Below are 27,643 nucleotides of genomic sequence, written 5' to 3'. Positions count from 1 at the left end.
TGAGGTTCCCTATTCCTGCCCATCGCCCCATGAACGAGAAACGTTGGTGAAGGGGCTTGAGAAGTGCCGTGCTTGGCAAAGAGTGGGGCTGACTTTCAGTTCGTTTTCCCCCGATTGTACTGCCATCTGTGAGTAACCATCATCAGCTGAAATAACTTGGGGGGGGGTTTAGTAGCTGAAAATTAATGTCCTGTCGCATTCTGTATGTCTCTGGTATGACCTACATGTCAGAAAGATGGATCAGTGTCCCCTGCCAACAGGCTGAATTTCCTGTCCCATGTACTGCAGTGTATCTTGTCACTGGAAAAGGAAGACCTCCTCAAGAAGAAAATAATGAGAGAGGGAAGGAGTTTATTATTTTAATCTTTGGTTGTTTTATCTTAAAAGATATGTATTAATATTATGGCAATTCAGAAGTGTAAATGAAATACTACTTTCAAGTTATAAATAACTTGTATTTCCTCCCCCTGAATGTTAGATTAATAAGCCTTTCTGGCTCTTTACCTTGGGGGCTCTGTAAGTCTTCCAATTAGCTACTAACTGTCTGGTAAAAGATTGCAATATTTTATATTATTACTTTGGTTTATGATTTACTGATCTGCTTCCCTCTTCTTCAGATGAATATTTCACCAGCAGCTCTTGCTCGTATTTATGAGGAAGATTTTAAACAAGATATGGCTGCCTTAAAGGTACAGATAATCATGCTTCTCAATTTAAGACTATTTTAAAGCAATTTATTTTGCTAAAGAATCTGATTTTGACAGTTTGGTCTGAAATAATAAATTGATTGCTTGTGTGATGAAGTGTTGCTTGAAAACAGAATACTGATTTACTTTTTCATTCTTCTGGAAATACATTGCCTACCTTTTGAGTAAGGAAGTAAGAGGAGAAGCAAACCCTAATTTTGGAGTGAACAAGTTAAATTTCTTTAGGAACACAGGTTTTGGGGTTTTCTTTCCCATTCAGGAGAGCCTTGGTTCACAAATAATACATAATTGCTATAATGCAGAAACAGCCTGATCTAAAGCATGGGAAGCAAAATATTTTTTTACTGACTTCAGATGACTTTGTTTCTTGTCCAAAATGCTTGTAAGAAGCAGGGAGTAAGCCACTGGGAAAAACTAGTGGATTTTTTTTTCCCCAACACTCAATTTTTATATATTTTTTTTTTTGGTATTATCTTAAATGCTACTTAAGATCTTTTTATGATACTTTCAAATATGTATTTTTATTTAAGGAAAAATTGAACAGAATGTTCTTTAAAGTTTGTTTCTTAGAGTGAAGGGACTTGTCAACAGTGTTTTTCATACAGGCTAATGAAATGTTTCCCTTTTTTTAAGGTCCTTCCTCCTACAGTATATATGAAGGTGACTGACAACATTCCTCAGATAATTTCCTTTATAAAAAAAATAATTGCTAGTGGACAAGCTTATACAACTTCACAAGGTAAGACTTATAGCAAGGCAACTCAACTCAGCACATGTACAGGGAATCAGCATTCTTAATAATCCTGTTTCGGGATCAGATGAGATACACTGTGCCAAGCTTTCCTTCTGTTCATTAGCAGCCAGAGCGTGAGCAACTCGTTTGTGATGATGTGAGTGGGCAGAACAACTAAGTTAAATGTAGCTCATTACTTAATATAATTGTTTAGTGTAATGAACCGCTGTTTAAGCTCCTGTGGGGAAGCCCTAGCCTGGCTTGATGCAAGGGAGCTGAGGGAGCCTCTTAGCTCTAAACAGGCCGTGGATATCTTCTATGTGCTGTAAAAGATGTGCCCGCAAAGCACAATGTGTGGTGCTTCATTTATTTATTTATTTATTTTTAGCAGAGCTGGTGGCTCTGGAAGGATTTGAGTGCGTTATAGCTGGTGTAGCAGCAGGCTGTGCTGCAGTCAGGGAGGGGATTGCTGATTGTGCACGGGCAGGAAAGAACCTGGGGAGATCTCCGGAGTATAAAGTTATTATTCTATGTGCAGAATGAACACACGCAGTGAGATTACTGAAAAACTGGTAACGTGGAAACATCTGCTACTACTTTTACAGTATTTTTGAATTTCTAAATCAGAATTTAAAAGAGGAGTCAAAGGACATTTTTGTTTTGCTTGTTATGTCCTCATCATGAATGTGCCCCGTCTTTGCTATAAAACTAAACATATCTTTTCTATTAGGTAATGTTTATTTTGATGTTAAGTCTTGGGAAAAAAGATATGGAGTATTGACTACTATTTATCCTGATACCCATGACGAAGCAGGTGAGTTTATGGCACCAACTTCTTTGTATTTAATGTATTGTTTGAACTCATGCTGTATCTATGTGTAAGCTTTCATTCAGCAGTCGGAAACAGTTTTCTAACCTATTGCATGTAGCCAGTTTTTTGATTAAGACTTTGCTTTTGTAATTTATTGAAACACTCACTGTTGCCAGTGCAAGAGGAAACTTGGTGGTTTCTCTTCATAGTTGGTTCCGTTCATACCTTTATTCTCATAACTTAGAACGATTAGGATTCTTAATCAGTTTTATTTAAATCTACTTGGGAGTGCTACATACAAACTTCATAGTGAGGGGGTGGTTTCAGCTGTTGGACTAGCCAGCAGTGAGATATTCGAGAGTAAACGCAGGGAAACTTTAATCTACTGTGTTTAGGGTTGGGGCAGTTGCACTCCTCGATGTATTCTAACCAGATGAATTTGCTTCTTTGATGATTTACTGCTGGACTTGTGCTAAGCAGCCTATCTGTGTGAGGGTGAGCCATCTCCTGACAGGCTGTGCTGGAACATGCCTGTACCCTGGGCTTTTTCTTTTCTACTGCAGTTGTGTGGTTGCTGAGCAGGATTGCTGAGCCTCCCTGTAGTTTCTGTAAGTCGAGTCTCTGGAGAATTTGATGCAGGCCTCCTCCATCCTTTTCTACTCTGAACTTCAGTATTTCTTTGTTGGAAAAAAAAAATGTTTGCAATTACTGAAAATACCTGGCAGGCTGGTGCTCAGGTGATTTGCAGCCAGAAACTTCTTGCAGCTCCGTGCTGGAGTTATTTCAACATTACAACTAGCAGAGGGAATGCATTTTGTTGACAGTTATTTAGAGGCAGTTACTGTCTGTGAAGACAGCCAACAGCTCTCCTGGGCTGCACTGGAAAGAGCATTGTCAGCAGGTCAAGGGTGGTCATCCTTCTTCTCTGCTCAGCACTGGTGAGACATGCCTGGAGTGCTGAGTCCAGTGCTGGGCTCCCCAGTAAGAGAGAGACATGACCACACTGGATAGAGCCCAGAAAAGGGCTGTGAATGAGATGGAACATCTTTTTGTGTGAGATAAGGCTGAGAGAGCTGGGACTCCTCAGCCTTGAGAAGAGAAGGCTCAGGGACATGTGGGCAAATGGCGAGAGTAAAGATGATGAAGCCAGGCTCTTGCCAGTTGTGCTTGGTGACAGGAGAAGAGGGAATGGGCACAGCCTGAAACACAGGAAATTCCATTTAAACCTAATAAAAACCTTTTTTACTCTGTGAATGGTTGTCACAAGAAAATGTTTCCCAGAGAAGCTGTGAAGTCTCCATCCTTGGAGATATTCAGAACCCAACTGGACACCATGCTGGGCAGCATGCCGTAGCTGAGCCTGCTCTGACCAGGACGTTGGAGTAGATGATGATCTCGAGGTGCCCTTCAGCTTCAGCTGTTACTGATTCTGTGTTTTGCCCTGTTTCCCCTAAAGTCACAACTAAATTTGCTCTTATTTCTGAATATTTTTACTGTTGTTTTGCCAGAAGGTGAAGAGTGTGCTCGTTTGTTTTTTTCTTTTTTTTTTTTTTTTTGTGGCAATATGCTCCAGAAAAAGGGCAAAAGAGGAATGGAGTCAGATACTGGTCAGACAGAGCTTGGCAAGCTAGTGAAAGAGCCAAGATAAAGATTCAGTGGATGAAACTAGGGTTATATTTCTGTTCTTTTATTTCCTATCAGTTTTGAATAATGAAGCAGGTGTAATGGATTTTTGTAATGTGCTTCCGTTAATATTGCATGACATTCGGAGTAAAAACCGACTCTGTATAATATCAATAAAATACAAGTGGAATGGCTCAAGAAAAATGACCATTTAGTAGATCTCCAAGAATAGCTGTGAATCATCATTAAAATGTGTTGATACTGGAATGCTCTAGGGATTGATTCAGACCCAGTGATACATCATGGTTTTGTTAGTAATCTGAAATAAGTAGAAGTAGTAAATCTAGCATCAGCTGCTGATAAAACAGATGAGCGGTGTTAAATGAGGGAACTTAAAAGCAGTGCGTGTTGCTTGCCAAGCTGTGCGCCTTCAAGCCAAATTCGGTTTGTTTTTCTGCAGCAGTCAAATGCAAGGCTGTGTATTTGTCAGCAAAAAGATGCAGAATCCAAAACCGTGGTCTGTAGCTCCTGCCAAGGAGCTGTGTATGTGTCCGGACAGGGGTTAGGAACTGGCAGAGACAAACCGTCTTCTCTGCTGTGCTGTGGCAGAAAGGACCATGTCCATGGCTGTGTAGTGAGGGAAGCAACAAATACAGCTGGCGAGGAGACCTCTGTGGAGAAGCCTCTGGTGAAAACAACACTGGAAGATCGCTACTGTTCAAGAATGATTTTGATTCTCGTCTCCATGCTCTTCTTGGTTTTAGAGAATCTGAACCAGAAGCTGTTTGTGTCCCAGAGGAAGAAATAGTGGATTTGGTTTTGATTTGTTTGTTGGTTTTGGTTTTGGTTAGTTTTGTTACTTTTTCTGCTGAGATGCAGTCTGTCCTGGGAAGCTGTCTGAGAAGTAGTGAAATGAATGATGTAAAACCAAAGAAGGCCAAAAGAACTAAAAGGATAGGATGTATTAAGAAATCTTGAATCCATCTTTTTAGCCTGCAGAAATCTAGTTCAACGTACTATTTTTTCTCAAACACTTGATTGAGAAACTGGAAGCCGAAGAGAAGAAAGCTGCAGGAAAAGAAGTTGAGTGAAAGAGATCAAAATCCAAATAGTTCACTAAACACATTTACACTTGCTTTCATTTGCTCGTATTTTTTTCTTTCTTGCAGAAATATCCCATTAACAATCACTTATTCTTGGCAGTTGATACTGATAAACGACATGGTAAAGATTTTGCCCTGTGGAAGGCTGCCAAACCTCAAGAGATGTCTTGGACTTCTCCCTGGGGAGAAGGAAGACCTGGATGGCACATTGAGTGTTCCACCATGTCAAGGTCAGATTTCTTAGATTTTAAATCTAGTGCTGGCTTTTCTTTTCAGTCACAGTACAATGGTAGCAGCAATACTGAAAGGGATGGTTTTTCTGATGAGTAGAAAGCATCAGGTTTAATGTGAATGCTTGGGATGTCCTGTGTGGCTCAAACGAGCTCTGCTCCACCTTAATGGCGTAGCTCTCTTGCTGCGTTTTAGCACTTTCCCTTGAGACAGACTTGGGTGTTTAAACTGTGCCAGGCAGGATCACGTGGTTGATTATCAAGTCTTTGAATGTGAACTGAGTAAATAAAGTTTTAGTGAAAGTTGTGGTACCTCTCTCATTTGCCTCCCTCTCTTGCAGTCTTCATGGGACTTAGCATATAGCGCTGTGTCGGACGAGGTGAGGGCTTCCATCCTGACTAGCGAGCATATGAGGTTTTGCTGGCCTTAACTTATATTCTGTGGGCATGTTATGAATGGTGCGTAGCAGCATTTTGCTTGTAGTTGGTTTAAATTAATCTGCTCTTAATTTGGAGTTTTATTTTCTCCTCAGGGTGGCAATATTATGTCCTCTCTTGGAAGATTGATAGTGATACTTAGTTTTGTGTTAGTCTTAGATCTTCTTTTGGAAGCTAATAACAAATCATTTAGATCTGTCCCTCTTTAAGTTTTCAACCCAAGCGGAAAGTAGATGGAACAGGTGCTTTAAGTTCCTCTTTCATATCGTTTGCTGGTGCACCTGGGGCTGTTGGTCATTAGTACCTGACTGTTAAAAGTGTTAATAAGTGTGGCTTTCTGTCTGTAAGTAGTTTCAGCACCATGAAACAGTTTGTAAAGCAACTGAAGTACACAAAAAGGTGCTGTATTTGAAGTGCAACCTGTGACAGAAGCGCACTGGTAAGAAATGCCAATTGCAAAACAGCCTCTCTGCCAGTGCAGTGCCATTTACAGCCTGCATTTCTTTCTTTTTGTAATTTTTTTTTTTCCTGTGGCTGTATGAGGGTCCCACCTTGTAAATAGGAGTTGACCCGTGCCGAACATAGGTGTAGTAATCTTGGACTGTGAAAAATTGAGAGTTTATTTTGGTAAGTTACCTAAAACATTTTGCTGTCCCAGTCAGCTGTCCAGGCAATACCTACTTACCCATTTGCTTTGCCAAAGATCTTAAAGCACTTTGAGTAAGCCAGGTGAACTAGTTTTGAAAAGGCTGTGAAGTGTGCCTGGAGAAGGTGAATGAAAAGGGTGTTGGTCTCTCACGCAGCCCTGGAGGAAGGAACGACCTGCTGTGGCTTAGGTTTGGTCTCCTCTCTGGAGTTTCGCTTGCTTTGCTTCCTGCCCCCGAGTATTTTGTGGACCCATCTCTCCTGTCCCCAGCTCTTAATGGTTTTGTTGGAGAAAATGACAAGGGGCCAGTGCTCCTTTGTAGATGGCACAATGGAAGACACGAGCTGGGGCTGCTTCTGGGAAGATCTGTGCTTCAGCTGGTTTTGGAGCAGACAGGGGGAGTGGAGAGGGCATGAGGTTGGGAAATAGCAATAGCTAGTCTTTCTTCCCACCTCCCTTCTCCTTGTTTTCCTTTCTTCCTGTGCCCCAGCAGCTCCTGCAGAGACGTTGTGAGCCGGGGTGTTAACGGGGTGTTCCGTCCCAAAAAGGAACAATAGTATTAGTATCTAAGCCAGCTGCCAGGTGCAACTTGCTAGTGTGACATATGGGAAGACTGTGTATGTCTATGTGTACACACAGAGGCATGTGTAAGTAAGTGTTGTCTTTGTTTCGCAGATGGGCAAAATAAAGTTATCCCTTTGCCCAGCATGGCCTAGCAGGGACTTGCTGGAGCAGTGGATGGAGTGTAGGAGCCTTTACTCCTGAAGGTCTGCTCTGTTGCCACGTGAACACCTTACTTCAGCCACCAGTATTTGTGGAGCCACCAGTGCTGTGCAAGCCCATGGGTGACCCACTTTGATGCAGCAGTGCTGTTGGGTTGAGAGAAGCGGCCTTGGGAGAGGCACTGATACTTTCTTTTGATGTTTTAGTGATACATGACTAAGCATTCTCTATCGTGGCTGTGTACAGTATTGCCTGAATTCTTACAGAGAAGGTACAAGATAAAGAATAGTAATACCAAATTTACAGAAACGTTTGTCACTTTGAAGTTGTTAGGTTTGCAGATGAAGGCCACTGTCTCGATACGGAAACTGTAGCAGAACAGGGAAGGGAGGTGTCCTGCTTGCCGTTCTCTAATCTAAGGTAGAAAAATAATTGTTCCTACTAAGGAACATTAATCGTGGGCAGATAGGGGTCCTGTCCATACAAGGACAGTTGCAGCTTTGGCACCCAAGATCTGTGTAAAGACTTGTTTTAAGAAGGCAATAATAAGATTGTACACTTGAATTTTTTGTTTCATCTTACTCTTCTTTGCGTTTCTTCTTACAAAAAACTCCTGTAGTTTTCTGCTTACCTAACAGGAAAATATTGTTACAGTGCAGTGTTTGGAAACCAGCTGGACATCCATACCGGTGGAATAGATCTTGCATTTCCTCATCATGAAAATGAAATCGCACAGTGTGAGGCATATCATCAGTGTGAGCAATGGGGGAATTACTTCTTCCATTCTGGTAAGTAAAATATTAGTCACCTGGAAGGCCTGTAAAATTATAATGGTTTGGTTTTTTAGGTTTGGCATTTGTATAGTGTGAAAACAGATGCTGTACACAGTGACTGAATTCCCATCCTCACTAAATGAAGAAGTATAAATAAGAGCAAATCTTGAAACTGTAGAATGACTGACTCTGTTAATAAAGCATTTAGAGTGGAATATTCCTGAAATTTATCTGGGGAAATCTCCAAATAATATTGCTCATATACAGTGTTTGCTCCTAATTAAGCACGGGGAAAGAAGAGTTTTTCTCATTTCCTTTTGTTTGAGTTTCCTCAAAATTTGAGAGTTCTCTTTGTGATAGACTTCCTTTTAAAATTGTGTTTTGGCTGTAACAGTCTATATGTGTTTATGTAGTCCTCCTAAAACCAGGAGTTTCTGTTGTCTAGAACTAGAACCCACAGTGTCTGAAGGCAGGGAGCGGAGGTGGCAGGTGGGCAGGTTCGCTGATTTCTAATGTTTTAGAAGCATTGAGAGTAGAATAAACCGATCTTGTTCTCTAACGTGTCTCAGCACCAGTTGCTTGTGGGCTTTAAAATAAGATTTTGGTGGCATGCGGAATAAACCAGCCTGTGTTTGTGACTATGGTTAAGGGCTTTTAGTCATGATAAGAAAAGACATCTGTATTTCTGGCAAGTAAGAATGGAGAGAACGCTAAGATACATGAACTGATGAACCAGCGAAGCTCACAGAATTGTGATTCTTCAAAGAAACATCTGAGCTAGGATGTTTGGTATGAATTGAAATGTGGGGGAAGCCTTGCAGGCAGATGTTGTGCTGCAGCAGTCAACTGCTGGATGTTCCCTGTGCACCATTCACGTAGCTGTAACTATTTAAATTCTTCTGGGAAGGCTTTTTCTTTTTTTTCTTTTTTTCTTCTTTTTTTTTTTTTTAATCCATCAGTACTGTTACCCCTGGTGTTGAATGTGAGAAACAGAATTCATGCTGGAGATGAAGTGAGTCAGATGTTTTGGTCTGCTCTGGTCAAGCATGATCAATGCGGTTGCTGGTGGGTAGAGACAAGGAGGTCTGTGACATTTATGGGCTACATAAAGACCAAGCCACTTGCCCCTTGGCTCTGTAAAAAAGTGGAGACATTAAGTTTCATCACCCTCTCTAGTGCTCTGACCACCTCCAGAGTCTTTCTGCTTTCCTGTGGAGTGTGAGTGACTTGGTGTCGGTGCAGCCCAATACAGTTGTCACAGGCCTTATTTCTTCCCCCAGAAGTGACCTCACTGGCTATGTCTGACTAAACTGGACCAAAGTGTCTTCTACTTGCTCTGTCTTCATGGTGTGATCCTGCCTGGTGTTACGTAGAGCTCCTCCTTGCTGCCTCCGCACGACAGCGCTTCAGTGCAATTTGTGCTGTACCGTGCTTTGAACTGCACTGTTGTCTGACAGTACTAGCACTGTTCCTGTTGATGGAAACCTTGACATTTGTTCTCCCTATTGCATTCATGACGGTTCTGGATGGTGAGCTGAAGGCGGTAGAAAGTCAGGTTCAAATCTGCAGTCTCTCTTCTTGCCACAAAGTGCTTTTCGTGAGATGCCTTGGAGAACTCTTTGGGCTGCTTCCCTCAGTAAGAGATGTAGAGTTAAGCCTGTGCTGCTCTCTGGGAATTACTTGGGCTTTTTTTTTTTTTAATGTATATTTGCACTGTACAAATGAATGAATATTGAATTCTAGTTTCAGTTCCCGGTGTAGAGCTGGGTATAAATGAATAGCAGTTGTCCAGAGGCTGGTGCATCCCCCAGGGTGGGCTTTGCTCCTGAAGGGCTGGGGAGTTCTCTGCACTTCCACTGAGTTGCACTGGTTACTGCCAGGTGGAGCCTTCTGTTGAAAACCAGTGAATCTGACTTTTCAAGCTTGGAATTGGAATTATAGGGGAAATATTCTTTGAAACTAACTAAACAGAAGTATTTTTTAAAAGAAAAATTAAGGGAGGGGGAGAAATTAATTCCAAGGGCAGTTTGTACACTGAGGTTCTGTAGGAGCTGAGAGATTACATTCATTAAGTCAAAAAATTTTGCTGGAGGATGATACTGTGAATTATTTAGAGCAAATTAATCGTCCTCAGAAACAATTTATTCTGGTAACTGACTGCAGAATTTTAGCAGGCTCGGAATTGGAGGAGCAATCCCCATTAGAGGAAGAAAATCCCTGCACTGGGGATAAATCTTCTTATAAGGACTTTATTTTTAGACTACTTGTACTCTGGGAAGAGTGCCAAGCCAAAGTTATGAAAATCCTTGTATTTTGTGATTCTTTAATGAAATCATTCAAAGTGCTGAAACTCTTGAAGAGGAATATTATTTCAAATTCAGATGTTACCTGTACCTTATTAGGAAAACACAATCAAACTATTTTAAGCTTGGCTGCCTAAAGTTAAGTCAGTCAATACTTAGGCACCTTTGCAAAAGAAAAAAGTAGTAATCGCACCCAGGCTCTTCCCTTTCTGCTAGGAGAGGTTTGTCTGTGGGTTATACTTGAGTTGCAAGAGCTGCAGGTGTCTGCTGTCTCGGACAGCCTGGACGTTCTTAATGAGGACCCTGAGTTTAATAGCAAAGCGGTCAAAATGGCCTCACCTACTAGCAGTCAGGACAAACATGCTGAAAGTGATGTTTTGGTTTGATTGTAGATTTCTGCTGTAGCTGGTCCTGTATCCATAGATCTCTTGATTCTTTCCTACTCTCCACAGTGAGTTGTGCACACTTCAGTTTCCAGGTGATCAGGGTAGGACTGGAGGAAGCCTTATGGAGAATCCCCGCTGCTCTGAATCATTGTAAGAAATAGCTAAGAAGTGAAACTAGATGCTTCTCATGTCCATTTACCAGGCTGGAGCATGTTGCTTTTGTATCCAGACGAGCATAATGGGGATTTTTTCTCCTTGTGTAAGAGAGGGAGTTCCAGGCAAGGCTGCAAGAGCAGTGCTGCGTGGAGAGTAGCACAAAATTCAGACAGCTGCTCAGGGTGCTGGGCAATAAATGCCACCTCTGCCACCACCTGTAAGAGCAGAAGTGATCATATGTTGTCCTCATGGAGCCCTCTGAGGCATTGGTAATGCTGGACTGCCAAATCTGGAAGAATGCAAAGTGCTAATGTGATATGAAAGAGCAAGAAAAGTTCATGCTTAAAAATCTGCCTCCAAGTATGAATAAGTGCCTGAAAATTGTGTGTTAGTTGTGGGTGTTTGGAAGCTTAAATGATTACTCTTTTATTAGGAGAAGCCAGTTAAGGCTTTTAACATTTTCAAAATGATGCTAAGTAGCCTCTTATTTGCTGCATGTTCAGCACGTCTCCAGTACTATGAGTAATTGATATTTTCTATCAATGGTGATGCTGCGGCCAGCACAGAGGAGGCCTGGGAATGTACAGCACGAGGTTGCCCATCTCCTGTCTTGCTTCAACAGAACTTCCAGTCCTGAAGCCAAGCTCTACATAAATGCAATGGAGATAGCTACTGCATTTTTCTAGTACCACAGCCCTACAAAACAATGGTCCACGTGGCTCTAGCAATGCTCAGAGATTCTCTTTATCAGTCTCCCAAAGTCTAGAGAAGTAGGGAATATGCAGATAAGTAACTAGGGAATATGCAGATAAGTAATTTTACAGGTAAGGTATTTTGCACCAGCACAATAAACTTTTGGATGAAAAAAATAGTGTAACAGCCACCAGCAAGTAATAAATACAGAAAATTGTTTGAGTTTCAAAAATATTGTATTGTGAGATTGCTGGAAGATCTTTAAAGGTCTTAAAAGCAGTTCTGGAAAGTCAGGTGTATCAGGTAAGATGCTTTTCTGTCAAGATTAAGCAGTACTGGCTTGCTTGCTTGTTTCTGTCAGTATGTTATCGATTCTTATTAATGTCTCTGCTCATGGTGGTGATGTTTTGTTATTTGGTGTTTTTTGTTTTTGTTCTTTAAAAAAAATTTCCTGTGTTTTCAGATTCACTCAGTGAAGGTTGAGGATTGAGAAGTGTGCGGGAATGTAGGCAAAACTATTGAAAAATGTTAGATATTGCATTGAAATGGCTGGTGCATATCCATCACAGCATATTCTGCCTCCTACATTTCCAGTGTCTCACTACAGCCTTTCTCATTCGCTACTCATTCAGAAGCACACTCATTTGTCCCAGTTAATTATATATATTTTTTAAAATTTTGTTCTAGGGCACTTGCACGTTAAAGGAAGTCAAGAAAAAATGTCCAAGTCGTTAAAAAACTACATAACAATTAAGGTAATCTATTTCTGTGAATTGACCAATGTATGTTTGTAATATGTAAATATTAATCAGAGAATTATTGAGGGTGGAAAAGACCTCTGAGAACATCAAGTCCAGCCTGTGACCCAACACCACCACATGGGCCAGACCAGGGCACTAAGTGCCACATCCAGCCTCTCCTTAAACACCTCCTGGGACGGTGACTCCACCACTTCCCTGGGCAGTGCATCCCAGCGCCTCAGCACAATCTGCCTGAGATCCAACCTAAACCTCCCCTGACACAGTTTCAGGCCGTGTCCTCTCCTCCTGTCACTCGTTGCCCGGGAGAAGAGCCCGACCCCCACCTGACTACACCCTCCCTTCAGGCAGTTGCAGAGAGTGATCAGGTCCCCCCTGAGCCTCCTCTTCTCCAGGCTGAACACCCCCAGCTCCCTCAGCCTCTCCTCACAGGACTTTCCCTCCAGTCCCTTCCCCAGCCTCGTTGCTCTCCTCTGGACCCACTCCAGCCCCTCAGTGTCTTTCTTGCAGTGAGGGGCCCAGCCCTGCACACAGGGCTCGAGGTGAGGCCTCACCAAGGCTGAGCACAGGGGCAGAATCACATCCCTGCTCCTGCTGGCCACCAATCAGCCCTCTTCTGAGAAAACTTGGGAGTGTGTGCTTACCCTGCAACATAAGACCTGAAGCGGAGTCTTTCTGTAGTGCTGGTGTACCTGTTATTGCAGATCTCGATGTAGGAAACCCCCTTGGACTCAGGATTTGCTTATAACATGGATTTTGCTGAGCTGAGATTGTTCCTAAGAGCAGCATTTGTGCCTAATACTAGACTTGTGCATTATAGGTTTATTGTTGGACACGATCTCAAGGGTATTTTCCAACCAAAGTGATTCTGTTCTGTAGTCATGGGCTCTCATCTGTCTTCTCTTAATATTGCATATGCTTTTGGGACTTAGAAAAGAGTGGACATTTTTCTTTGTTCTGCTTTAGGTGAAATGGGATGTAATGTCACTATTTTGTCAGGAAGCTTTTGGGTGTCCTGCAACCACACTTTGGCTGTGGTCTCTTATATTCTCCTTAATTTTTATAGGGTTACCTTGCTGATGCACAGATTGCTTTGTTTTTGTACCCACAAGCCATATGAATATGTCCTGGTTTAGTGCAACCCAAAGTTCTTTGCTGTAGCTCAAAGCAGAGTTTCTCTGCCAGACACGTGCAACACAGCTGTGCTTGGTGCTAGTGTGGCTCCCATGATGGCTAACACCTATTGTGGGTAATTTCCTTCCTTTAGACAAAACTTGAGAAGCTGTTTCAGCACATATGTTCCCCTTTGCCCTCTCAGAAGACTTAATTAAAATCCCTTTTAAAAGGAGTTCAATATGAGCTGCTTTATTCTTAATTCTCCTGATGCTGTCTGGGTACAGTTAAGCCCTGTCTCCCCCAGGAAAATCACTCGTCACTCACAAGTTACACAGAATTTTCCTGAGTCTCAGCAGATGTTGTGGACAGGGTGGAGAAATGGGCATGGATACAATGCAGGGAGTTCAAAATAATGTATAGAGACGTTTCCCTCCACTGCTGTGGTGGGACTTCTTTCTGTTGAGAAACCAAAAATGTCAGGCCCGTCTCTCTTCCCTTGCAGGCCTCCACTTTTAATTTCTGCCCTTAGACATGGCTAACAAGTACTAAACCTTCCCTGTAAGTGATTTTTCAGTGTAGTGAAGCAAAATTCTTCCTGCTTCTTGAAAGTTAAGCTCTGTGTGGAAGGTCTTGTGCCCACTCCTGAATTGGGGAGGCCTGTCTGGGGCCTTCTTTTGGTCCTGCTGGCAGCTGCCTGCATTCCAAGCTGTCACCCGGGCATGGCTGCCCCACCTCCTCTGTGTCCAGTTGCCCTATTTTCCCTCCCTCTTGTCCCATTTTCTGTGTTATTTTTTCTTTAATAAATAGCTAGTCATTCTGACCCCCAAAATCAACCACGTTGTGATAACGCATGGCTGAGCAACCTGCTTTGAGAGAGCTGTGATGCTTCCTTTGTACTCAGTTTTCAATGAAATGCAGAATTGTTTTTTCCAGTTTGGATGGTCCTTTCCCAACTTTTTTTTTTTTCTCCATACCTACTTTATATATATTTATATATATTAGTGTAAAGCTTCTGGACACATTGAGTATACTATAGAGAGTTTAAAAAAACCCCAACAAACCCCAAACCAAACCACAACAAAACCCCCACCCACTGAACCAGACAATATCACTGTGATTTATCTTGCCTTGATTGCTCTGTTGTTTCTGTTTTCATTGGAGAGTCTGCATATTGCTGACTCTTTGCTACCTTCCATCTTCACGCTGGTTTAGTCTGGTAGCAGAAGCTAAATTGTGAAATGTGTGTCTCCAGGCAAGTGACGCTGTATTTTCTCACTTGTACCAACTTCTCTGTATGATTTTCGGTTTCAGTGGCACAAACTTAACATCACCAATTAGCAAATTAGACAGAAACAAAAAAGGAAAAAAAGAGGCACGAATACAGTGTTCATAGACAGTGTGCCACAGTGTCCAGCCTTGCTGAGAGTAGGGCTGGAAGTGGTTGAATGTTTTATCAGTGTACCTTCCAAACATTTAAATAATTCTTTATACTAAAAGTATAAATTAATTACACTAGTAATAATAGTGATAATTTGCTTTTTACTACAGTAAATTAATTGTAAAGCTAGATATATATTAAGCTGAAATTAATGAGGTTCCAAAATTAACACAGATAAATTCTAGCAATATAAAAAAGTTGATTTTGTTCATTCCCTGCTTTTTCTGCAGGACTAGAACATGAAAGAAAACATTTTCTTTTTCAAGAAATCTTTCCTTTTTTGATAAAGTTTGCAAAATTAAGGAGATACTCTTTTGTGCAAATTGGATCCCAGTCTTAGTCTGGTAATTTTGGTTGGTTGGGGTTTTTTGTTTGTGGTTGTTAAAAGGTTTTTATACAGTGTATGTTTGACCATAATTACGAAGTACTTTTCACTGTCTTACATTTGATAGAGTCTTGCATACATATATACATGCTCCTAGAATTAGATTTTATGTAGCTTAGACTTTAAAATGACTAGGATGGGTTATCTGTCATCTTAGTTTGTCTGAAATATGCTCTGAAACTGGCACAAGGCTGGTGCAACAACTCCTGAAGGAACCATTTGCTGTAATGCTAAAGCCATCTTTTTCTGGGTGGAGTTTAGGATTTCCTGAAGAAATTTTCATCGGATCAATTCAGGATGTTTTGTTTGCGCAGCAGATACAGCTCGGGTAAGGAAATAACCCCTTTGTTCACTGAGACACACGTGTCTTTCCATGCGTGCTTCCCGAGCTGGCGGCAGGGCGGGCTCTCCCTGCGGTGCCTCGCAGTTCTCCTCTGGTGAGTGGAGAGGCTGGCAGAGCTCTGCGGGGCTGCACTTTGCCTCTCCTGTCGAAAAGCATCTTCACCCAGCCTGATATGTAACTGTTTGTCTGAATACCTTCCTGAGCTGCAGTTAATTGTGACTTGCAGTTAATTGCACTTTCAAATAATGAATTACCTCCATGTCTGATTTGCATCTCGTTGCAGTGACTTGTATTTCAGTCACGATCAGCTGTTTTCTGGAGATGTATCTAGGTAGAGCTTTGCCTTATATTCCCGTAGGGCGTGACAAGGGCTTGCTAATAACTTTTTCTCTCCCTGCTGTGTTATCATTTTTTGTCCCATGGAGTTACTGAGTGTTAAAGCAATTCTGTGGTGCAGTGCAGCTCGCTTACCCAGCACTTGGTAACCTAATGATCGTCTTAGCCCAGCAAACACTGCTGGTGGGGAGAAGTGTGACAGGTTTTGTCAGCTTCCCTGTTTACTGTGGTGTTTCCAGCAGCCAGGCACTATGGAAGAAGTTTTCATTTGGTTGGTCTTTTTACCGGTGTACTGGGACCTGCCAAAAGCAGATGGTAGTTCCCTAACCACTGCTGGATCATCTAGCTTGTTGGTTGTCCTGGCATGGTCAGGCGATGGCGGAACATGGGACAAGACCTGCTGTGGTATTTCAGTGGGCCTCCAGCTGCCTCGTATAAAGCCCCTTCAGCAGCATGACCAGGAGACCTGGTGTGGTTCGGGCTCTGTGGCTTTGCTAGTGTCCATCAGCCCTCGTTTGGAGCAGGAGAAGGGGGAGTGCTGGCACCACAGGGTGAGGTGGCAGGACAGTGGCATGCCTGGCTGGTTTTGGGGTGATGCCGCAGGACAGTGGCACCTCTGGCTGTCTCCTCTGGGTCTCTGTCAGTAGTGTTGTGCACACATAAATGTCTGCCCAGGTGCAGCACTTGGGAGCCTTGAACAAATGTGTTTTTAAAACGGAAGAAGAAAAAGGGCTAACACCTACAGCACCATCATATGTGCTTGTTCTGTAAACAAAAGCCGAGTGGCTGGCAATTTCTAAGTTTGCCTGAGGGTGAGGAATGGCACTGGAGCCCTGCAGCCTTGCTGCTGCATGTCAGCTGGCTGCATTTGAACCTCTGCAAGGACATGACCCTTTTTTTGCCTTACTTCTAGGTTAAACACCTTCCTGTGGTAAAAAACACAGGGCTACCTGTGTAAATATAGGTGGCTTTGATGAAAAGATGTGATGAACGTTATGGCAGAGTGTAGTGCCTGTAAGCCAGGCAGCAGATAAGGATTACTCGGAGGTCTGCTGTGCTTGCTACCTCCACCTGATGAGGTAGGGTATTTGCTGTCCGATTAAAGAGCCAGTCAGTCACTGCTAAGCCGGGTATTTACAGTGCAGCCAGTCAGTTTGCGTCGCTGCTGTCAATTCAGTTTGATCTGAAGATAAGTTCACTGCACTCCTTATTTTGCTGTCTGCTTCCTAAGTGTTTTTGTTAGAAATGAGATCCCAAGAACCTTCCATTTGTTCCTAAAAAGTTTTTGTAGTCTAAGCCTGTTGGTGATGGTTCCTGCCATCCCTACCTGTGAAGAAGAGCCTTTTGTACTTGCTAAAATCCAGGTTTGGGGGTGTGGATGATGTTACGCTCTTTGGATTGTGCCCATAAAAGATCTTCTTAAGTATGTGGGTGAGGGCAGCGCCTGACCATTTGGAATGGCTCATGCTTGATGCTTGGTTTATGCAGATCTTGGGCTTGGAATGGGCCCTTTTTTTTTTTTTTTTTGTTACCCCCTGCCTGCTCACGTGCTGACGGGCACCTGGGGACACACTCGATACCAAACTGCCCCAGCTGTGGAGGGGCAGGTGCAAGGAGATCATAGACTCATAGCATGTCCTAGGCTGGAAGGGACCTTAGAGATCATTTAATCCAACCTCCCTGTCATGGGCAGGGACGCCTCTCAGCTAGATCAGGCAGCACATGGGGACCGAACAGGGATGCATGTGTTTTGTGGGAGAGGAGATCCCCTCTTGTCGTGGTCATTGTTCCAAGGAGGTTAAATGTGGACGCCTCGCTTATGAGGAAGAAGAGAAAAGTCAGAGGGAAGAGGCTTGGACACAGCACATCTCATCCTTCCGTTGTGTCTCTGCAGAGGGTCCCTCTGCTCCATTGCCCTCTCAGACTGGTGGGGTGGAGGTGCTGGGGGTCGAGCTGAGCTCTGGGGGCAGTGGTGATGATCCAGGCCTTCTGCTTTGGCTGATGGCTCTGGCTTGTCCCCTTCTTGGCCTGAATCACCACCCTTCAGCCCAACTGGGGCTGTTGGGAAGAAGTATTTCCTAGGTGTCACAGGCCACAGTATAGTGGCCCCATCACCAGTGCTCCTACCAGGCTGCTTCTGGGTGTGACTTAAAAGGAGAGGTGCCTTCTCTGAAGCCCTGTGGGATGTTGTTGTGAGGCACAGTTTTTCCTCTTGCATCTCATGAGCAGCGACTTCACTTTATTCACTTTGGTGGAGGGGCCGTGAGGCCACTGCAGGCAATGGAGTTCCCTCCCCAGAATGCTCTCCTGGTCACCAGAACCACTCCGGTGATTTTTATGAACCTGAGTGAGCTGTAACCTTTTTGATCCCTCCAGTATTTAATTACTTGTTGGTGCTAATAAACATATATTTTGTAATTTGATGATGTACTGATGATTCCCTTGGTGGCAAAGGAGGGAAAGGAATACGGAGTAGTATGATGGAGGTTTATAGAGCTGGGCTTGCCTGTGCCGTGGTGTGAGTTTGCAATGCCTGCAGGCAGTGGTTTAGGAGAATGATGTGAGTTGGGGAAGAAGAATGGCTTTAATCAAAGCAGCCTTTTTAAGGATAAACTTTCATGGAGTATTCTTGCAGAGTTCCAGCAACCAGGATAGTCAATTGAGTAATCTTAGTGGACATAAATGATCTCTCTCAATATCTTACTCTTTTCTAAATGTCTGTACATCGGTCTTTTTAAAAGCTGAGTAAAGCTTAATTCTAAAAACAGTGTTAATGAGGCAGTAACATGGATTTTTAATTATGCAAAAAGTGGAAAATCTGACAAATACAGGTCCAGACTTATGCCTTAGTTATACTGGGGTGAATCCTGTGGAAAGTCTGTTTAAACAGTTAGACTTCTTGGGGATTTAGGCTGATGGAACTGAGATCAGGTCTCACATCTGGCTGCTTCTGCCCTCTTAGATCTGACCTCTTGCTCGGACTGTCTGCTCTGATGAGTCTGTGTCTGGGCACCGTTGGGTCATTGCACAAAGCGGTCAGCTGTGATGTGTGTGGAACCCAGAGTGAGACTGCTGTGGAAGCTACAGGTGTTGATAAGATGAGGAGTACGCTATGGGCTGGAGTTTGGATGTACCTTAGTGCAGAGGTCAGGTGTAAAATGGTGATGCAAATACTGCGCTGGCTACGAAAGGTGCTTTGATTCAAATAGCCAGCTCTGGTGTGATGTTGGGAGAAGGAATGCATTTAAACTTAGGCCTGTCCTTGGATACAACTCCCACCGAGGTCAGGTGAGCTGTCTCATGTGGAGTCTGAGGGCTCTTCTACAGAAAATTGTGCATTACTGTACTGATGGAAGCTCACAGTAAAAGTGACAGGGGGCCAGTCCAGCACCTGTGCTTCTGAGGACATAGGCAAGGAGAGAGGAGCCTGCTTAACCCTAAGCGTTTTTTTTCTCTAGTAGTCACCTTTGATATGGTGAGTTTAGGTTTGATATTGTGAGGGAATTGTATATCTAGTGCAGAATCTAGACTGTAAAATTTTAGCTCCATCTAGATTTTAGATGCTGGTGAAGCAGCCCTTTAAGTCTAAGTGCCTGTATTCCTCACAGAGTCAATGGTGAGGGTTAGGTCTCTTTAGAGGTCTCCAAATACACATCATGTCTACTTCAATTAGAATAGAAACAAAATTAGGGGTGAGATCAAAGGTATGTCTTGCCAGCTTAAGCCTGGGGGGATGTTTAGAAATATATCCAATCCAAATGCTTTGGACTAATAACTTCACAGAGAGATTCAGTAATAAAAAAAAAATAATTAAAGTCAAGTAGCTATTGCTTCAGTCAGTCTGATGACACCTTTAGAGTCAGTCTGATACCTTTCCAGTAGGTTATGCTTTTTCAAAGGTAATGATTGTCTCTTTAATTCACCTAGTGCCCGTGAAAAATTGAATTTTTAATTAAATATGCAGTTAATTATAAGAAAAGTTTGCTATGACAAATAATAACAAACTTCTCCTGGAGTGACTTTGCCTCAGAATATTGTTCCTGTCATGACACCTGAATAATTTTTTTTCTTTTTTTCTTAGCAGTGGAATTTAGTGATGAGAGCATGGAGGATGCAAAGCACCTTCTTCAGTCAATTTCCTCATTTATTACAGATGCACAGGCTTATATAAAAGGACAGCTGGTATGTGACTCTGTTAGAGAAGACATACTGTGGGAAAGGTAAGTGCGCCTGCTGTATCTTAAAGGTTGAGATAATGTGAGCAGTGGTTTGCTGACAGTCTCAGAGGGCTGAACAGTGTAGTGTTCTGAGTTCTGTTTAAGAAGGAGGACTGAGAAGCAGTCTTCCCTCCCAGCCCTCACCAAGGGCAGCTTTTTTGCCCCCCTTCTTTTTCTAGCCAGCTGCTTTTCCTTGTAGTCCACTACACTTAGTTTACTGTATTTTTAAAATCTGTGTAACTTATCTAGTGTGCCTGTCTTAACACAGGCATCTTTGCCCCTCTTGGGTGATGGAGAAGGCAAAGCTATGAATGAAGTTGTGAGGCTGCCCAGTTTGTAAAGTCATAACAACCCCAGCAGTGCTACAGGCTTGGGGAAGAGTGACTGGAGAGCTGCCCGGCAAAAAAGCATCTGGGGGTGCTGGTGGGCAGCCGGCTGAACATGAGCCAGCAGTGTGCCCAGCTGGCCAAGGCAGCCAACAGCATCCTGGCCTGTGTCAGAAATAGTGTGGCCAGCCAGAAGTAGGGCAGTGTCCATGCCCCTGCACTCAGCACTGATGAGGCCACAGCTTGAGTGCTGTGTTCTCTTTTGGGTGCTGCAGTGTAAGAAAGACATTGAGGGGCTGGAGCCGGTCCAGAGAAGAGCAATGAAGCTGGTGAGGGGTCTAGAGAACAAGTCTTGTGAGGAGCATCGGAGGGAACTGAGGTTGTTTATCCTGGAGAAGAGGAGGCTGAGGGGAGACCTCATTGCTCTCTGCAACTACCTGAAAGGGGTTTGTAGTGAGGTGGGTGCTTGTCTCTTCTCCCAGGTTACTAATGATAAGATGAGAGGAAATGGGCTCAAGTTGCACCAGGGGAGGTTTAGATTGGATATCAGGAAACACTTCTTTACTGAACGAGTGGTGGGGCATTGGAACAGGCTTCCCAGGGAGGTGGTGGAGTCACCATCCCTGGAGGTGTTCAAAAAACATGTAGACGTGGCACTTCAGGATATAATTTAGTAGTCGTGGTAGCACTGAGTTGATGGTTGGACTTGATGATCTTAGAGGTCTTTTCCAACCTTAGTGATTCTGTGATTAGCAACTGAGAAGAAAGAGGCTGACCAAAAGATATCACACCTTGGGCATGAGCTTGTAACCTGTGCAGCAGAGGAAGGATTACTAAGAAACTGGCCAGGGACAGAGATGTGACAGGGAAAGAAGAAATCGTGGTTATTGTGACCCTGACAGTGATGAGGAGAGTCTTCTTTGGAGTCCCTTAGGAAAGCTAGATCATCTTCTGGGAGAGTGATGTGCTTTGTGTTGGGTACAAAGCTGAGAACACGAGCGCAGTGCTCTGGAGTTTGGGGTCAGAGGGGTGTGCAGGCAGCTCTGGGGTGCAGGATCCAAGGGGAAACAGCGTGTGCTGTAGAAGCGAGAGGTGCTTCCTTGTGGTGTGGGCACTTCACTGTCGGCGAGCTTGCAGCTGCACTGGCCAAGGCTTTCAGAGGGTACTGGAAGGAGTTACAGGAAAGTGGAGTTGAATTCACTGCTTGTGGTATTTGGCAAAAGCAAATCCTTCGGCAGGAGGCTGCTGGAGACCTGTTGGTGAGAGATAAGGCTGAGACGCAAGGCACATGGGGAAGCTGTCAGTTCGCGGAGGACGTGTGGGAGGGCACAGCTTGCGTATCAGTAGGTGTAAAACCAACCAAAATGAAGAGCTCTTAATTAGGAATGTGGTAGATATTCAGTGGAGAAGGGGAATCTTGCAGGGGAGAGTGTTGGGAGGAATGAGTTCGAGCAGCAGCCATCTGATATCTGAGGGGATGCAGGCAAAACCACTCAGAAACGGGCAAAAGAGGGTTCAGGAGAGCCCCAGGATAGCTTGGGGTTCCCCAGGTAACCCTGCTCCCTGAGCTTTATTGTGAAATGATGTCCTTGGGTCGAGGTCTGGTTTGCGCGTCTGCGCACAAGAGCGTGTTGCCAGCGGGCTGCCGGAAAAGAAGGAACTTAACAAAATCTTAAAAACCCCCTAATATCAACCTCATTCTCCATCTGTGTTTAAATGATTAACGTGAGCCTTGCTCCGCTCTTGTTGGCTCCTGTGATTTAATTGTATTTATTGAATGGATGCAGCACTCTGGATTTTGACGTGCGTCAAGTTTTTCCCTTCACAGCTGGAAGATGTATTCTCCCTGCTCACCGTAGCATCGCCCATCGTAGGAGAGCTAGGAAGGAAATGACAGTGTCCTTTCATTGACTCTCTCTGGCTGAGTAGCTGATGAATTCAGCGTACTGCTGGCATCTTGTTTGTCTTTATCTTAAACGTTACCTTTTCTTCTTGAAGGCTAGCCAACACAAAAGTAACCGTGAAGGCTGCGTTTGCGGATGACTTTGACACCTCCAGGGCTGTTGCGGCAATTATGGACCTCATTCACCATGGCAACAGACAGCTTAAGGCTGTTACTAAGGTAACCCATTAGGATGCAGAGATCAGAAAATGACAGCTGTCCACTGTCCTACTGTTTAATGCAGACAGATTAGTTTATTGTTCACATAAGAAACCAGCAGAAACAAAGCTCCATAAATTGTTGACCTTAAGGGTGCCCGTTTGTCCTGACCACATCGCCGGGATTGTGTATGGCCGTTGTTTTGTGCCTTGTTGTGTCCAAAGGAGGTTTCTTTCCCGCTGCCCTGTATTATTTGTACCTAAGGTTTTATTTTTTTTGAAAGGCCTGAAGCCATTGTAGCATGCTGCTGATTTTACTGCTGGTTTTATGTTCTTTTCCTGCTTCTGTGCTTAATACCCATGCACAGAAATTGACCTAAATTGGGAAACGGTGGGTGGTGGTTGCGGTGGGGGCTTTGGCAGGCCGTCCCAAGTGCATGGGGCACTCATGGCGTGGAGTTCAGCTTTGGGGACTGAGTGGCTTTGTGCTGCTGGCAAATTATATCTGTGGCCTCAGCCAGCCTGCAGGAGTCTGTCTTCAGATGGCTTTTGGCAGATTGAGACCCAGTTAAGATCTCTTGATGCTGACACAAAGGGGGCAGCTGGTAAGGACAAGACATGAGCAGTAAACACAGACTGAAGCGCTTCTGGGTCTCCTCTTATCAGCAGCTCCCTTTCTCGCTCGAGATGATCAGCTCAGCCTTGTTGCTGTGCTACCTGATTGGTGGTGTCACCACATCCTCCACGTTTGTGCTCTAAAAGAAACATTGAGTACATAGTAATAACTGATTTTAAGAGAGAATTAGCCTGTCTGTTTAGAATTCCTGCCTCCTCCTGGTCCTGTTTTAGCACTTGCTTTAAATTCTATCCTTAGCCTTACCTTTATAAAATGACTCTCTTAAGCAAATCCCTGACCTGAACCAGTGTGCAGCAGGTATCTGTATCGGTGCTACCACTCCAAAATGCAAGTAGCCTCATTTTGCCAGTCAGTGCTTGTTTCCCCTGAATTCCTTTTGTCAGTTGTTTTTGTTGATAGTTGGGGGTGGGGGTGTATTATTTGTGGGGTAGCTGACTCAGATTTTTGGTTATGGTGGTGGAGCTTCTCCGGGCACAGCCCAGATGTCTGAGTGTTACCTCTTAATGACTGTGCACATAGTTCTTCTCCTTAAGAACTATGAGTAAATACACACAAGCTTATCTGCTCATTCCTTGCTTTAACCTTCTCACCATTCATACCTTAGTTGACACATTCCTGTTTCTTGACCTCAGCGGTCAGCTTCAGCTCCTTCCAGTTCAGATCTTTTGCAAATTTTAGGTTATGGCTTGTCTTGGGCCCTGTTTTTTTGTTTGTTTGTTTTTTTAGGCAAGGGTTGGTCCCTTAAATTGCTTCTCAGTCAATCATTTAGTCTTGATTTTAATTTTTTTTTGTATGAAATAAAGATGAAGGAAAGAAAGAAATACTTGTCTTCTTAAAAAACCACTATTGTCACTGCTGCTGTTTTTTTGCTGGTGCTACCAGGGCGTGACAAAATGCCATAAGCGATCTCAAAACAGTCCTCAGTGTTGCTTAAATCAATAAGACACTCAAAAAAATGATGTGGGTTTTTGTTTAGGTTTGATGATGTGGGTTTTTTTTTTCCAAAATCACTTATTCTTATAGGTGCCCTTGAAGCTGGGATTTTGTTTGTTTCATTTTCATACACACAGCCCTTTCATACTCAGAAGTACTATTTTTAGGTCTAATTTACTGCACACGTATTACGCACGGCAGCTTCACGCATCTCTTCTCCTTGCTGGGCATGTTGGTAACGAGCTGTTCCCCTCCCCCATTCGCTTAAGTCTGTTCCCTTTGTGTTTCAAGGTGCCTTTTCTACCTCTGTAAAAGTTCCCATCTGGGCAGGTGTTACTGGTGGAGGCAGATCTATGTAATTAATAAGAGTTTTTTCCCTTGTGGACTCTGCTACAGAGAGATGCAGAGTTCTGTGATATGTATTGACTGGGCCATCTCTTTTGAGTGTTTTTTAAACAGGATGCTGGATCTCCTAGAAGCTCAGTTGTGTATGGAAGCATTATCTCCTACATAGAAGGCTTTTTTAATGCCCTTGGGATGTCCTTTGGAGAAAGACAGGTATGAAACATCTCTCCTATGTGTGCTAGTGTATGGTAGCAGCATTATGTTTTATAAAGGCTTTCTGAAAGCCTTGGATGTAACAGTTATTTATGGTTTTAGTAAGGCTTTCTTGCACCACTTGCAGTTTCTGCCATGGTATCTTAAGAGAGCATGTGAGCAGGTGCAACAAAACGCGGACTTTTTTCTTCTCAGAAGTGTTCCCCTGTGACTTCTGCAGCAATTGTGCTGTGGGAATGAAAAGTCTGAAGAAAGAAAAAAGAAAAAGTTAACATTAAAAGCCTTAAGCTGTTATGTGTCTGGCTTTCCCCGACTCTTCGTCTTCCTGATGGTTGCACCCAGGCTGACTTTGATAGCCCTATGAATGTTTGAGGTTGTGACCTGCCTGCAGGGCAAGACCCGGAGTCCAGCTTCTCTGCGGAAACCGAGGGTGAGGGTTAAGGGGCTGCTCTGCCTCGAGCTGTGGTAGAGTTCAGGGAGGGCAGGGGAGGACACCCGTCACTAGAAATACTTTAAATATCCTCTAGTGCTTGGAAAGGTAGGAATGGGGAGAGGAAAATAAAGGAGAGAAAAGCTCAAAGTGAAGTATTGCAGAGGGAAGAGAGCGATAGATCTGGAGGTGATACCGTGATGTGTGGAAGGGGAGCATTTAAAGTGGCACAAGGTGTTGGGGACTAGCAGGCTGTTCTGTGCTCATCTCCTGCTCGAATCTGGAGCTGGACACCAAGAAGTTGAAAAATTTCTTTAGAGAAATTGTTCTGCAGAAAGTTCTTTTGGAGAGGTGGAGAAGAGGATAAGAAAATGTAAATAATGCTGTTTGTCCTTCACAAGTCAGGCAGTATAGTAGTAAATATGTTTTTTTTACTTTGCCTCTTTGTGGATTTTTCCACAGAATTTCTTTCAATGCAGCAGCTGGATGTGATTTGGTTGTGTGTTACTCCTCATAACCCATGGCTGGTCACGTTAACTTTTAGTGGCATACTAAACACCTCAATGTGTCTCTTAAGTTGGATGGCAAAGTCCTTCCTCCAGACCCTGGGCTGTCTGTAAACAGGTGCCTGCTGCACCTATATGTTTGCTGAAATGAGTATCTGAATGCTTTTTTCTTCTTTTTCTTTTTTTTTTTTTTTTGATACACTGTGCAGGGCAGCAGGGTGAGCAGAAGGCATTGATGCAGGGTAGGCAGGAAGAAAGGAGCAGCACGTCAGACTCTTCTCTGTCCCTCTCTGTTCTTTCAGCTTCCAGTGAATGAATCAATCAAAATCTTCATCAGAAAGGTCTGTGGGTTTCTGCAGGCGAGTAAATAAAACGGTGCAGGGATTGTTCTCTGACCTGGAGACCAGCCACAACAGCTCAGCATCCGATCTTTCTTAGCCATGTGGTCCCGGGCACACAGCTTCTTGTGAGCAGCCCCTCACCATGGTGGGTCCCAGCCCGTGGGCTGGCTGGGGGAGGGCTCTTTGGCCCGGCCACTGCTGTGGTTGCCGTTGGGTAACATAGAGGCTACAGGGAGCAGTGTTCAGGCCCTCTTTGTTTGGATGTTTGCATAGAGGCTGCAGGTCTGTCTTGCTCTTGGAGTGGGGTTGATCTCAGCTGATTAGCCTCACAGTCTGATGTGGCTGCTCTGGTAGTCAGTGGAGAGAGAGGCTTTGGCCACTAAGGGATGGTTCATCTTAGTCTGGTGGTGGTAGAAAAAAAAAAAAAGACCACCTGTCTCTCTCTGCATTAGCAAGAGAAGGAGCTTGGACAGCTGCAGGCAGGTAAGATGAACCTTTGTGCAAAGATGATGGGTGGAAGCCATCGTGCTTGTTTTAGAGCTGAGGAGCAAAGGTGAGGGCTTTAGCTCTGCTGACGCATGCTTCATTGTGGGTGCAGCCAGGGGATAAACGGGTGATCACCTGTGGGGTTGGCAGGGGCCAAATTTCTGTATAAAAATGGTTACAAGCTCTTTGGATTGGTTGGCACTCCATGAACAGGAGTTGGAGATCAGCCCTGAGAGACTGCGCTGTTTTCTGTGGAAATCAGGTCAGTTCATCTCCTAGAGTTGCCCCTCCTTTTTGGAGGATCTTGCCTTGTCTCATGTGTAGGTGCCTGGTTTGAATTTGGGCAGTGGTGTTTGTAGAGGCGTGTTTCTTGCTCCCCTTGTCATTTGTCTTTCCTCTCCCTTCTGTATTTAAACATTTATCCTGCTCTTTTACCTGCCCTAGGCTACAATGGAGCATTTCTGGCACTCTAGCTTTATTACCTTCTTCAGTCTCATGAACAACTTCTAAAGTATGTTTATGTGTTTGGGGAATTTGCTGCCTTCTGTGACTGTGGAGAGCATTGGGCATCTCACATTTTATCTCCAGTAGCTTCCCCCTCACCTCCTTCTCCTCCTCCTCCTCCTCCTCTTTGTTTGCCTCTGTCAGTGACCTCTGAAACCGCTCCCTTTCATTTCCATCCTGCTGTTCAGCGACTAAATACCGTCCCTTCTGGCTTTAATTACTCAGCTGCTCTTCTGCTCCCAGCCGAGTGTTGCTGCCAGCAGCTTCGCCCCCCGGCCTCGGTGTGCTTTACATGGCACTGCTCCCTTGTCTGCTCCCTCTCTTGTGTCTTAGTGATAAAATACTGCAGTAGTGTTTTCTTGCGTGCTGGAGGCTTGTCCTTCCCCCCCCCTTTAGAAGTCTGCATCTCATGAGGAACAGGGTGGTTTCTCTAGGACTGGGGAGTGTGGCTGTGCCAGGACCAAGGAGTCGCCTTTCCTCTCCTCCTAGCAGGCAGCTGGAGAACACCCAGTGGCTGCTGCGCGGTCGGGTCTTTTTGGGCGGCTGAATCTGCAGATAACGTGGATCAGATAAAAGTTCTGTGGATTTGGGGAGGTTTTCCATACATGCAAGAAGAAAGTGTAACCTAGAGATTTTCTTTTCCAATTTTGTGTTCTTTGAAGAGGGTCTGGAGCTCAAAGGCAGAGGAGGGGGCTGATAGGCACTCCAGCTCTGTGGACATTTACAGCTGAGGGGCTGTCTGAGCTGGTGGCTGGGCTCCCCTGGCCATGCTGGGGGGCTATTGCCAGGCCTTTCTTCCAATAATTTGTCTAATCCCTTTTAAATTTATGCACGCTTCTGGCATCTCCAAGGTTTCCTGTGGTGATGATCAGAACTGGGCCCAGTCCTATTCAACATCTTTATT

At 44.0% G+C, this 27,643-nt stretch overlaps 1 protein-coding gene across 1 annotated transcript in view; it reads left to right on the top strand.

Annotated features, from left to right (window-relative positions):
- CARS2 (cysteinyl-tRNA synthetase 2, mitochondrial (putative)) overlaps positions 1-24,472 on the top strand; it is a gene marked incomplete at its 3' end in the record, with an annotated part of 29,605 nt that extends 5,133 nt beyond the window's left edge. Inside the window, exons 4-13 of the mRNA XM_009878313.1 lie at positions 618-689; positions 1,341-1,446; positions 2,171-2,254; positions 5,078-5,207; positions 7,669-7,802; positions 12,013-12,080; positions 15,284-15,350; positions 19,783-19,921; positions 22,243-22,366; positions 24,374-24,472. Coding sequence (XP_009876615.1) covers positions 618-689; positions 1,341-1,446; positions 2,171-2,254; positions 5,078-5,207; positions 7,669-7,802; positions 12,013-12,080; positions 15,284-15,350; positions 19,783-19,921; positions 22,243-22,366; positions 24,374-24,472 — 1,023 coding nt within the window. The remainder of the gene's footprint in view (positions 1-617; positions 690-1,340; positions 1,447-2,170; positions 2,255-5,077; positions 5,208-7,668; positions 7,803-12,012; positions 12,081-15,283; positions 15,351-19,782; positions 19,922-22,242; positions 22,367-24,373) is intronic.
- Between the last annotated feature and the right edge of the window lie 3,171 nt (positions 24,473-27,643).

This window comes from Apaloderma vittatum, unplaced genomic scaffold (assembly GCF_000703405.1).
Source record: "Apaloderma vittatum isolate BGI_N311 unplaced genomic scaffold, ASM70340v1 scaffold891, whole genome shotgun sequence".
In the NCBI taxonomy this organism is placed as follows: Eukaryota; Metazoa; Chordata; class Aves; order Trogoniformes; family Trogonidae; genus Apaloderma; species Apaloderma vittatum.
Note: the sequence above shows the minus strand (reverse complement) of the source record. Positions and strands in the feature narration are given on the sequence as shown.